This window comes from Calypte anna, chromosome 1 (genome assembly GCF_003957555.1).
Source record: "Calypte anna isolate BGI_N300 chromosome 1, bCalAnn1_v1.p, whole genome shotgun sequence".
NCBI lineage: Eukaryota > Metazoa > Chordata > Aves > Apodiformes > Trochilidae > Calypte > Calypte anna.
In genome coordinates this window covers 175,950,151-175,963,076 of record NC_044244.1, presented here as the reverse complement: position 1 = coordinate 175,963,076, position 12,926 = coordinate 175,950,151, and the positions used below count along the sequence as shown (strand labels likewise).

Here is a 12,926-nt window from a genome sequence, read left to right as displayed (position 1 = left end):
AAACTGGTAAAGTAATAATGCTCAGGCCATTATTACTTGAAAGAATCAGCATGAGTTTAATGAATTGAATACCAAATTTTGGTTCTATGATCATACTGAAGGAAAAAGGATTATGTTAAACATGTTTGCATTTCACTTGTGTGAAGTTACACTGAAGATAACTTTTTTAAAATCAAAACACCTGTCCCAAAATACAGATTAAGCACAGGATATCAGTTATTCCCCAGATCTTGAATAAAATGTATACTTTTCTAAGAAGTTCTAGTTCCCAACTGTGCAGCTACTCATAAACCACAAATATGACAGGAGGTAATTTTTTTCTTCCAACTTTGATTAAAAGCATCAAAAAACCAATTTATCTTCTGACAGTGATTTTGCCACTCATTTTTTCTCTCACCTGCAGTTTTAAAGTTTTTATAAAAATAGAATCTAAGTAGAAAATCCTGTATATAAAGGTCTAAATGCTGTGCAACAGGTCTTGACCATTACCTGAGGCCCATGAGGTCAAGATGTTTTCACAGAAGTTATGTGCACAAAACTAAACTAAAAGCAAAAATCAGTCTTTAATGACTCTAAATATAATTTCTACCCCACAGACACACTGGGAGACAACGACACTGACATGCATTCCACACTAAAAGATCTGTCAATGTTCTTTCCATCAAGAACTAGCCCAGTGTTGACCTAGAGAGTCTTTTCATACTTTTCTCAAACACTATGCAGCGGCAGAAACAACTCTGTAAAAATATTATACAGAAATGCACCTGACTTCTAGAACATCAGAATATTATACATAAATTGACAAAAATTAGTAATAATCTAGACAGCACTGCTAAAACAAATTAGGAGTAACTACCCAAAATACAAGAAAAATATTTTGCTAATTAAAGTAGGAGCTAATTTATTTTTTATTCCAACTAGCAGAAACAAAGAGTCTTAAGAGATCCTGTTTTGGAGGTAATTAGAATACATAATTCCAGACAACTGCTGGTAGCAGCACTTCACAGTTCAAGGGTTTTCCTTTGGCTTTGGGAAAGAGAAACTTTACTTCAACAATTAATGATTGGACAATAAAGTTAAAAGGCAAAACATTACATGTTTGTTTATCCTATTACCTGTAAATTCCACATTAGAACAACAATCTTGCTGGAAACTGAGTCTGTCTCATTAATGGAAATATCACACCAAACATCAACAAAATGTCTCTAACACAGCTTCCTAACTCATCTGTGCTGCACTTAAAACTAGAACAACTTACTAGAATTCATTCTACAGAGAAAGGACTCCATCTCTAAAAACCCTAGTGGTAGCTTAGGAGCAAAATGTGAAAACTTTAAAAGACTTCCAAAAATAAAGTCCAAGTTGGGAAAGTAAGTACTATACACGAATACTTTGTGCAGTGTAGAGGATACTTTACAAGACTAAAACAACTATAAACCAGGTCAGTTGGAAGTGTAGCAAGTTACAATCATTAAGAGAACTGTTCGTGATCACCCATTAAAATACTACATTTCAAACAATCCAACATCCTAAGTTAGTTTAATACTTTATAGATTCCCAAAGCAGATACACCTGATACAAAACAGACATTAACAAGTAATAACAAGCAGCTTGCCAAGTATTCTCATAAGCAAGAAGCCCAATGACATAAGTCCCAACAGTATTTTAAGTCAGATCCTCTGAAGACCGAGAACAATTTCACAAAATCTTGCAACAGAATAATCTAAAAGATGAGCTTTCTTTTTAAACTTTACCAATTAGTAAAGGACTGTTGTTTTTTGACACTGAGACATCTACAGAAAAAACAAAACAAAGCACTTATTGATGCACTCCTTGCAAAATGCATAGTTTTATTTTTGCCTTCTACCCACTTCTTTGCCATCATACTTTTGTAGGAGCAAATTTCTCAGAATAATTACTCATTATAGTGTTCTTACAGGGGTCAGTAATTTTTCTACTCATGCCCAACAAGATTTTAAGATTGACTTTTTTGGCCAACAAGACATGACCTCTATTTATTTGTCTGTTTGTCTATCCATACACTTCAATGCAAAGATGCATCTCAAAATGCCTAGTTAAGCAAAATAAGTTTTATACTAGTAGTTAATTATCTAGAGAATAAAATACTGAATAAAATATATGACATATACATATTTATGTACGCATATTTATCTGTATAGCTCTCTAAATAAATACAAATATTTCTGTAATATAAACCTTACTTTTCTAATTCTTCAGGATCAAACTTCCACCAAGTATCTGGCTCATAGAACTCCACTCTGTACCCCTTTTCTAGAGCCTGCAGCAAGCAAAGAAAAATGTGTGATGTATCATTGTTACAAAAAAAACTGTCACAAAAAGTTTATAGATCAATATAATAAACAGATGCAGTTAACTCTGCAGTGGTAGCATGCTGAATTTCACTTACTCCAAACCTGCTTTATCTTTCATTTCAGGCTTAAGCAGATTAGGTCAAGTTAATCCTTATATTGGTCTGGGCTATTGCATACCAATTACTGATCATACCTCTTTAGAAACTTGAGTAAGGAAAGTGGACAAACAGACCAACTTATCACATGTGAAGCTATGTTTGAAAAACCAACCAAAACCTACCACTTGCACATATGGCTTCATTTCCCAGGCTTGAGTGTTAGTGTTGTCTATTATCACTGGAGATTTTCCCTGCTCCATTGCTTGTTTTGCTGCAATGAAAAATAATACAAATTAACAAACAACTAAAATAAAACTCAACTCAAATAAAATTATAAATGTAAATAAACTGTCCATGATTTTTGCACAAATACTCTGACTGAAACACTACTCTAAGATAAGAAATAGCACTGAAAGACAAGAATGGAAAGAAGTAGGAAGCAAAAAGGTAAGAAAAACTATAGGCATAAAAAATAGGTGGTGGTAAATTAATGCAAAGGGGTAAATGGGAAGTGTAGAAAATACAAAAGAACTGTTCCAAGTCTGTGGCCTGCAGAAAATAGAAATACCAATTTGAAACCATATCCTGGTTCCAGCTTTACCAGCCCTACTGGATAACACATAGTGCATTCACAACTGAGACCTGTAGTTTGTTATTGCAGTTCTCCAACAGAACGCTGAGAAACATGAGATCTTCACAGAACACATCACATAGCTAAAATATTTGAGATCCATTAACACAAAATTACAACCACGCTGTCTCTGCATGAATCATGTTAGAACTCACTGGCAAATTTCTACTAAAATCCAAAAGAGGGCAGAAGCTTCAGGAATAATAAGATGCTTCTGAGTCCTACAAAACATCGACTGGTAGGAAGGCACATCCAAATTAGCATCTTCATTGATGGAAAGACAGACAGAGCACAGCCATGATGCAGTTTGTCTGGTATGACACCTATGCAGCAGCATGCTTTTAACTTTGGATCAGCAAGAACACACTGCTTCTTATCCAGCAGAAGCATCCCAGAGATTACAGCACAGAACTGAGATTGGCTGGAGGAGTTTAGGGGACAAAACATGCAAATCTCTTGGCAACCACATCAGTTCCACAGCAAAGAAAACATTCTAAGTTTACCCTTAGCCCTAAAGTAGTGCCTCTTTATAAGCCAGAGGCTTCTTTAGTTTTGATACATCAAATAAGCATCTAAATTGTGCCTAAACCTAATTTTTATCTTGAGATAAGTTCCTAAGTCCTTCTCCTCAGGGCTGTTATCCATCTTTTCTCTTTGCAGCCTGTATTTGTGCTTTGGATTGCCCTGACTCGCATGCAGGACTTCACCTTGGGGAACATTGTGCAGTCTGTGCTTGTCCACCACTCAAGCCTGTTAAGGACCCTCTAGATGGCATCTCTTGTACTCACAGGGAAGTTAAGATGATGAACTATATGAAAGAGCTAAATACTTGAGGCCTAAGTTCACTCTCATACAAAAAAGGTTTCCAGTCAAAGGAACAATTTTTTACTAAACAAAGTTAAAATAGTATGCATTAAATGAAAAGCAAGATCCACTACAAGTGCAAGGATTTAAAAAATAAATCTGTTGAATACCTGCTCACTTAGTGAACACTGAATAAATCAATCTGTATGCTGAATGAAGCAGGGATCTAAAGGAAAAAAACCTATTGTAAAGAACCAGGCATTTATCTTGACGGAAATCAATCCATTCAATGGAAAGAAATTAAATGAACAGGCTGGGAAGTAACTTTGTAGATGGAAGGGAGGAAAAAAGCAAAGATAAAACATGTTCCAACAGAGCACTAAGAATTAATGGAGAAAGCTATTAAAACCAGAAGAATTATATTGCCCTGGTTTCATTAACCTGACATAAATGATCTTTCTGAAACCCAAATTTTAAAAAGATGACTAGTAGACAGAGAGAAAAAAGGAAAAATCTGGAATTATGCATTTCAGAAAAGACTGACAGAGGTGGCAAAAGAACAGTCATTTTCGTAATGAAGATAATGGGACCATCATTAATTTACAAGAGAGTTACAAAATGAAGAAAGATTATATTATAGCTACAATTCATTTACATATTCTACGATTTTGTTTTAACTATGGATATAAGTGCTAAACTTATTGATGCAGTAACCTAAAAAAAGTTTTGTTGAAAAGTAAAATGTTACCAATTAATTACATTAGTTACTGTCCAAAACCAACCAATCAAGAATGGACTTTAAAAAGCAGATAAATTCTCAAGTTGACCTCGCAGCCAAAGTTCCAGTAGAGGTGGCAGGATGAACTAAAGTAAAAGTCTCTTAACAAAGCCACAAAAGTGAACTTCAAGGGCCTAAAATCCTATACAAGTGTCACTCACTACACAATTAAAGTCACACTGGCAAAATAATTTTACTATTTCTAACTATTTGTGCCCTTGACCATGCAACCTGCACATTAAATGTGGATGTCATTCCATCTCAAGTGTATGTAATTCACTATCAGAGTTTGAAATTCTGTTCATCTAAATAATTTTTTCCTCTCTAATGCATATAACTATTTTTTCTCATAATTACTACTTACTTTACTTATTCCTCAAAAATGGGGAGAGCATAATTTTAACAGGATAATTTTCCTATTTGTGAAGAAACTAAATTTTCACCTTTATAATTCTGACATGAAGATTATAAAGCTCTAGCTAAACATTTTGTCAAGTCAATATTAGCCAATACATTAATAACATATGCAATCTAAATGAAACTTTAACCTAGACCTACTAATCAGATAAGACTCAACTGCCAGAACTACCACTCCCCTGAAGTTCTAATTTAATGTATTTCAAGGTTTCACACAGAGACGAAACCAAGAGCTCTGAAGGTATTTAAAGGCAGAGAGCTCTACCTAGTCAAAGCAGAAGGTAAGAATTAAGCAAAACTTCAACCCAAAGCTATTCTGGCAAATGTTTTGCAGTGGGGTGTTCTGTTACAACATAGCACAGCTGTTCTTGTTCTTCCTATCATTATCTCTAAATAATTAAATTACACTCCTTTGGATATTAAAAACACTGTGTAGCTAAGTGATACAGAACTAGAGAGATTTTAAGGTCTAGTCAGAAACAGTCAGATGCCATTATCAAGTGAGAACTGTTTGGTGGTCTTACTGTAAAGTGTTGAGTCCCCTCATACATAAACTACTACTTGATCAACTTTTCTGCTCCATAGCTCCGACTGAGAATTCATTCCAAGTATTCATTATTGCTGCACTCCCAACATCAAAAATGATCTTTTGATTTTCTACAGAATGCTCTAAAAAATTTATTTCATTCTTCATACGGAAGTGTTTCCAGATGCATCATAAATTTTGCAATAGGTTGAGGAGGGGAGGGAGAGGGAAGATTATTTTTTTTTTTTCTTTGGCCCTTTTTGTCTTACAGTGCTAAGTGGGAGTGCTCCTGAAAGGACAGAAGCTTCAACAGAGAGTAATCTGCATGCACAGGCACTGGAGTTTGTCAGACTGTCCACTCCTTTGAGCAGAACAAACAAATTATGAGATTCTTAGGAAACTGCTACAGAAAGAGCAAGTACTTTCTACGTATTAAGACAGATGACTTATTAAAGCTATTAATCTATCTGAGTGAACTAAAATATTCCTCAGAAAAATTCAGATCCGGAGAGAGACAGGAAAAAATAGGACACTCTGCTGTTGCCAGCATTGAAAAGGTTCAATTCTGCCATCAAGATACTAGTCACAAACGTAATAAATCAGTAGGTCACAGCATAAAGAAGAGAAAAATTCCGATTTTAACTCATCACCTTCTGTAAGTTTAAACTTTAATGTATATTCACATTCATTAAAATATGAAGAAAATGCTTAACAACTACTTCTACATACTCTAAACTAATATATATATATGCACAGTTCTTTTCCATTAAGACTATTACATTATGCTATACTTCTGTTTTCTAAATATAAGCATAATTTAATAGGATTCCTCTTATGCATTCAAACCTCTCTTCTGGTTCCAGTCATGGGCATCACCAAGGTGAGCAGCATTGTATGTATATCCATCTTGCTGACGAAAATAATCATCAGTGCTGAGTACAATGCCATCACAACTTTGACCAAGCAGAGTACTGTCAAACAAAGGAAAATGCAATAATATTTTATTTTTCAGATAAAAAAAGACACACACACAAAAAAAAGCAAAAAAAAAAAAATTAACTGTGCCCTATTTCTGAAATACCTAACCTTTTGCAAACTTCAGATTTATGAAGCAGATTTATGTATACATATGTATACATATATACATACTATACATATTACCAATAAATTGAATTCAAATTAAAGCAACATAATTTCCCCCCTTTCCACTATTTCTGTATTTCTTGTTTCTTCCACCCCAAGAGATGTTTGCACCCATCTAATTTATGGTTAAATTGCTGTAAGTTCCAATTATCTTATCATAATTTAATGTACTTACTAACATTTTCCTTACTGATTTTTATTTATAACTTTTTCTAAAAACCAGTCTAATCATGAGTAATCTGGATACAGCTGAGAAATTAAATGGATGTTTAAAGCCTTTCATGGCACCTCAAGCTCTCACCATGCCCTCTATTCTGACCTTTGTCCATGCTGCTTGCACACACATGGGTTGAACAGGAAGAGCAAAAGGAAATTTATTTGCTACGCTTTGCCACCTGTCACTGACAACAGACCTGAAATGCATCACAATCTAAAGACCAGGACACTGTATTACATATTAACTTACATTCCTACACATTTACTGTCCCACAACTATGCTGTTGGTTATTTTTGCTTTTAAAATAGAGATATGAAAAACAAAATTCAGATTACTGGTGGCCAACAGCATCCTAGCCTGTATCAGGGACAGCATGACCAGCAGGACCAGGGAAGTGATTTTATCTGTGTACTCAGCCTTGTTGAGGCCACACCTCATCAGGTGCTGAGAGGGTGCAGAGAAGGGCAGCAAGGCTGATTTAGGGGTCTGGAGAACAAGGTCTTCTGAGGAGAGGCTGAGGGAGCTGGGGCTGTTCAGCCTGGAGAGGATGATGTGGTTCTTGGGGAGATAATTTAGTGGTTAAGGTGGTATAGGACTGATGGTTGGACTTGATAATCTTGAAGGGCCTTTCCAACCATGATGATTCTGATTACTAATACAATTCTCAAGTATCATGAGAAAAGCTGCATGTAAGCTGTTTCCTTCTTCTTGCTTTCTCCCTTTTTCAGAGTATTATTTTAGAAAATAAAATGCAAAAAAACAGAAGTACAGCCACTTTTTTCGGACATTGTCCAATAATTATTTTTGTTAGAGCTTATTATCTTTTAATAGGATGGGTATTGCATTGGTTCAGGAAAACACAAAAGGTTTCAAAGGCCATTTTTGTTCTAAGAAGATTAAATGGCACCAGTAAATCCTACAACACACACAGCATTTTTTCATACCTGTTCCTCTCTTGCATAAAGTATTTAAGAGAAATTTGTATTCATTAAGTTACATGACCATGACTTCACACATGGTCCAATACTCTTATTTACAGTGTGCTACATTTGCCAATTAATAATGTGAGAAAACTGGATCCATCTGCCACACTGATTTTTTGAATGCTGAATGCATAAAAATACATCCTGAAGAATAAAGACCTTCTGCCTCATTAAAAGAGGTAGCAAATAATAACCAGGATTATTCTACTAGCTGAGTAGACAGACCCATCCCTACAGCTCCTAGGAGCCTGAGCACCAGTTTTCTGTAGAAATATATAAGGACTGATGAACTGTATATTTTTTATATATATATTCTGTATATATACATATAAAATAATGGGACTAACGGGGCATTAATTTTTATTTTTATTTGTAGGATTGATTCTGTTTTTTCAGTGTTCTGAAGAGTAGTTCACTTACTCAAATTCTTCTGTTGTATCTTCCGAACAGCCTAAACTCTAGCAGTAAAGAAACACAATGACAAGGGTTCAGGAATCTTTCAAATCCATCAACAAAGTTAATTCTTAAAATATTTTGTAATTTTTCCTTGAAGTTCAGAATACACCACATTTATTTATGAACCTACAAAATTGGTACAACTGATTCAATGTAAGTTTACTGTGTTTACAAGAATAATCCTAAAACTACAGAATTTGGGAAGGCAAAGTTGCCCAAGGAAGCCAGACTAACAGAACCCTTGCCCTACACACAGCACACAAACTACCACAAACTAATACAAATATAAACTGAAACTGCATTTTTGGGGGCAATGATTGTATCCTGTTTCTGAATTGTGGAATTAAATTCACAAAGCAAAACATTTTAAACCCCTAAGAATTAGGTTTTTCAGAATTGATAGTATTTAAACCCATCAAATTTAAAGCACTAGTACACTTGTCAACAGCATATGGAATAATTTACATACTTTACCATGTACTTGGAAATAGAATTTATCCCAGTATCATGAACAAGGAAACAACAGAAAACACATTTATGTAAAGAAAGCATCACTACTCCCTAAACTCACAAAGAGAGAATATTTCACTTTTGAGAGATGTAGAAAGAAAAAAAGATAAATAGATTTCAAATAAAGGAGTCAAATTACAGATCAGTCAGCATCCATATGTGCACATGCCTGCAACAAGTAGCAGTATTATTCAGATGCTGTAATCCCGTTTATTCCCCACAAACCTTCCCTGCAATTGAACACCCACCTCTGAACACAGCAAAACAGTGCAACTATAGCAACTACAAAAATTAAAGCAGCTTATCCACTTTTTCTGGGCCTGGTATCTGATCTAGTAGAGATTAGCTAAACATACAAAACTCAGCTGGAAACCTAAATGCTCATTTTAAATAGTCAGAAAATCAATACATACTTTTTCCAGTGCCCGTGCATGCACACACACAAATCTTGCCTTAATTTTTCTCCAAAACTAAAATGGTCCCCCAGCCTGCACCCTGGTCAGCCTTTATAATACAGAAGATGTCTCAGAATCTAGTAACTCACCTATTTAGAATATCTAGCGTATCACATATAAGGAAAAACCAGAAAATAAACATAATTTTAATATTACTAAGCTATGTAAATGCTACTTTAAAAGCATTGCTTCTAACACTGTATAAAGAAATACATAACCAGAAACAACAACACACAACTATTTTTACATCCAGCTATAAATACTGATTCTTTAACTCTTCTACTGAGGTCGTGCTCCTGGAAAGAACTGCCCCAGATAAAGTCTACTTCCTTGACAAATTCCTGACAATGGATTTAATTCAAAGTGTACTACTTAAATGACACCAATATTTGTTCTTTCAACCTCATTAAGCTCCTTTTCATTCAAATTTATGTTCACATATTTATAGAGGAACAGCAGCTTGGAATTGTTGCCAAGTTCAGTATCAAAATACCTTAAAAATGCAAATCTGTTTTCTTGTAATTTTCCCCACCATTATAGGATCACACCATCATCTTCTTATAATTGCAGCAGATTTTTGTTACTGGGCTAAAGATCATCTGGCCAAATTGTTTTAGAAAAATTCGAACTAAACAGTCAATCACTACAGCATTTTTATGTTTCATTACTCCAAACTTTCCCCTGAGCAGCTTTGGAATGAAGAAATTAATCTGGCAAAGTACATGTGTTTGCTTTTTCTACAAAATTAATTCACAAATTTGCCTAAGCTGCAGGACTTTAAAATGTTCTGTATACAGAAAATAATAGTTAAATGTGTTCATTTTTGTAAAAAGTAGAGTAGAAAATTAAGATTGCCACTGCAGGAAGCACATTCCCGAATGAAGCATTCTTGCACTGTCAGGAAAGTGATTCAGTACCAACACTGAAAAACACATTTCTCTCAACACCACCTTAAGAATGACAAGAGAAGGAACAAAACCGACCTAAAATAGGAAGGACATGGGACTTCTACTTTCGGTACAAGTGGTACACTGTAACAAGCATCTTGCTACAGGTAAAACAGGAACAAGGCAGAGAGTAAAATAAGGAAGAAATGGATACAATGAAGCTGGGAATGAGATCATATCAAGCAGGGACAAGATGAATATTGGAGCAAAGTGGTGGGGAGGAGAAGGAACTGAGAAATTAGCTTAGAATTTAGGAACAGATGGGAAGCTAATAAGCACATACCAGAAATCGTGGCTGGGTAGGAATAGGAAAACAAAACTGGAAAAGGCTGGATGAAGAGACAAGAACTCAAATGAGCCTCAGGGGGGTGAGATTTTCTAGGTCAGGTGAACACAGGAAATAAATCAGGATGAGAGACACACCATAACAACCCGGAAACCGCTAATGTTATCTTTATAGTTAAGGCAAGCACAGACAAGAACCCAAGGAACTAAGACTGCTCAACCTCACCTAACCTCAGTTCCTGGAAAGACAATAGAGTGGATCCTCTCAGAATCTCTTTCTAAATGTGAAGTGAATTAAGGTAATAAGTCAATGTTTGTTTTGTACCAGACAAATCATTCTCTGCTGTCCGGAATGCACTCTGATGAAACAGCTGCTTTTGTGGATGAGGACAGTGATGAATGTGACATACTTTGAAATTATAAAGGCTTCTGACATCAATCAGGGTACAGCAAGAGACAATAGTGGGACCATCTTTTTTTCAATCTTCAGTTGACCAGTCTTCACTGTTGACCTGGATATGAAGCAGAGAACTTGCAAATGACACCAGATCTGTAGCGATTCGTAGCACATTAGGGATTCTATCCAAGTGAACACTGAGAAAACTGAACACAGGTTAAGCAAAATGTTATGAAGCTTAGCAAGGAAAAAAAAAAGTTCTACTGGTGAAAAGGAAACCTAAGCATCAGTGCAGGAGAGTAAGTGACTGGTTGAGCAGTCCTCCTGAAAAGGATCTGAGGATTACAATGGAAATGCAGTTGAAGATTAATGAATAGTGTCTTCTCATCAAAAGAGCAGCAAACCACATTCTGGGCTTTACTAGAGAAAATGTGGCCAGTAGATCAATAGAAGGTATCATGCCCATTCTACCTGGCTCTTATGTGGTCAGTTCTGAAATACTGTGTCCAGTTTGGGGCTTCCTAGCTCAAAAGATATGCTGAAAACCATGACAGGGTTGAACAGATGGCTACTGAGACAGTTAAGGGCATATGATGTAGAAGGAGAGATTAATAGCAGCTCGGTTTCCTTAATCTGGCAATGAAGATGGTAAAAGACCATCTGATATCAGTCTATTACAGTGTATAAACTTATCCCCTTACCAGAAGGAAAGCTGCAAAACTGATGAACCAGATTCTATCAGTAACACATGGTAATAACACAGGAGAACACATACAAATTATGGTTTGGGAACTCCAGTTCGGAGATTAGGAAGAACTTCTTTACTAGGATGATAGTACTGCACCAGAAAAATTTGGAAGGACTGTGGAACCTCTGTACTTCTAGGTTTTTCCAAGACCAGGCTAGACAAAGACACAGCTGATCCAGATCAGCTCTGTGACAGACCTGCTCCAAGCAGAACAATGGACTAATTCATCTCCAAAAGCCTCTTCCAAAAAACTTGCCTGTGATTCCAACCAGTAAAGATAAAAGATAAAAAAAAAAGATTAAAGAGACAGAACAGACTTCAGGACAGATACAGGTGAAGTTTGCCTGTGCTTACAAACCTTAACTTTGCAAAAAATGCAGATAGAAACTCAAGATTCCTCTGTCTCACTACTGCTCCACTGTTGTTTCATACTTGGCAAACAGACTTGCAAGACTCACCTCATTGCCTTCCAGTGTTGATGGAGAGATTATCTCAATTATCTGCTTTTCCCAGCACAAGTGGCAGAGGTTTGTCTGCATGTGCTAAGCATGCCAAGTCTGCAAAGATACCTGTGGATACTCCCATGACATCAAAAGACTCTATTTGCTGTCCTAGTCTACACTGCAGAAATCTGATTTTATACACAAACAATTCACCATCAGGTACCTGAGACCAAGGCACCTTGCTTGAACATCCTAAACTGCATATAATTTAATACAGTGAAAACAAAGTCCCACACAATTCAAAGTCTGCAGACAAATTTAGTGACTATTCTTGACTTTGATCCTCCAGTGGTCACTTTCCCATCTGCTAAATGAAATCACTAACTGCTCTCAATAGCAAGAGATGATAAAACCAAGAATATCTGTTCATAAAAGCTTGAAGATATTTAGAATCTTTCAGATAACATGAATAAACTACTTGAAGACAGACTCAAAGTCAGTTAATCCCACAAAACATGGAAAATATTCTATTGGGTATCTTTACATTAGATATTATGTAATCCCTGCACTAAACCAGGCAGCATTTTTTCCACAGGTTTACTTTTAAAAAATTTACTATGTTGCTTTTATGTATTAAAGAAATTATTGTATTAATACCCAGATAGGCTCATGCAGCTTCAGAAATGCTGGTGTGAAAAAAAAATGCTAACTAAAAAATAGTTTAGTTAAAATTATATGAGTATGTAACACAGATA

The 12,926-nt window shown here is 35.6% G+C and overlaps 1 protein-coding gene across 1 annotated transcript in view; it reads right to left on the bottom strand.

Annotated features, from left to right (window-relative positions):
- Nucleotides 1-12,926, bottom strand: part of N4BP2L2 (NEDD4 binding protein 2 like 2) — a 41,810-nt gene that overhangs the window by 24,067 nt on the left and 4,817 nt on the right. Inside the window, exons 3-5 of the mRNA XM_030465635.1 lie at nt 6,434-6,558; nt 2,614-2,702; nt 2,223-2,299 (exon numbers count right to left, since the gene is read on the bottom strand). Of these exons, the coding sequence (XP_030321495.1) occupies nt 2,223-2,299; nt 2,614-2,702; nt 6,434-6,558 (291 nt within the window). The remainder of the gene's footprint in view (nt 1-2,222; nt 2,300-2,613; nt 2,703-6,433; nt 6,559-12,926) is intronic.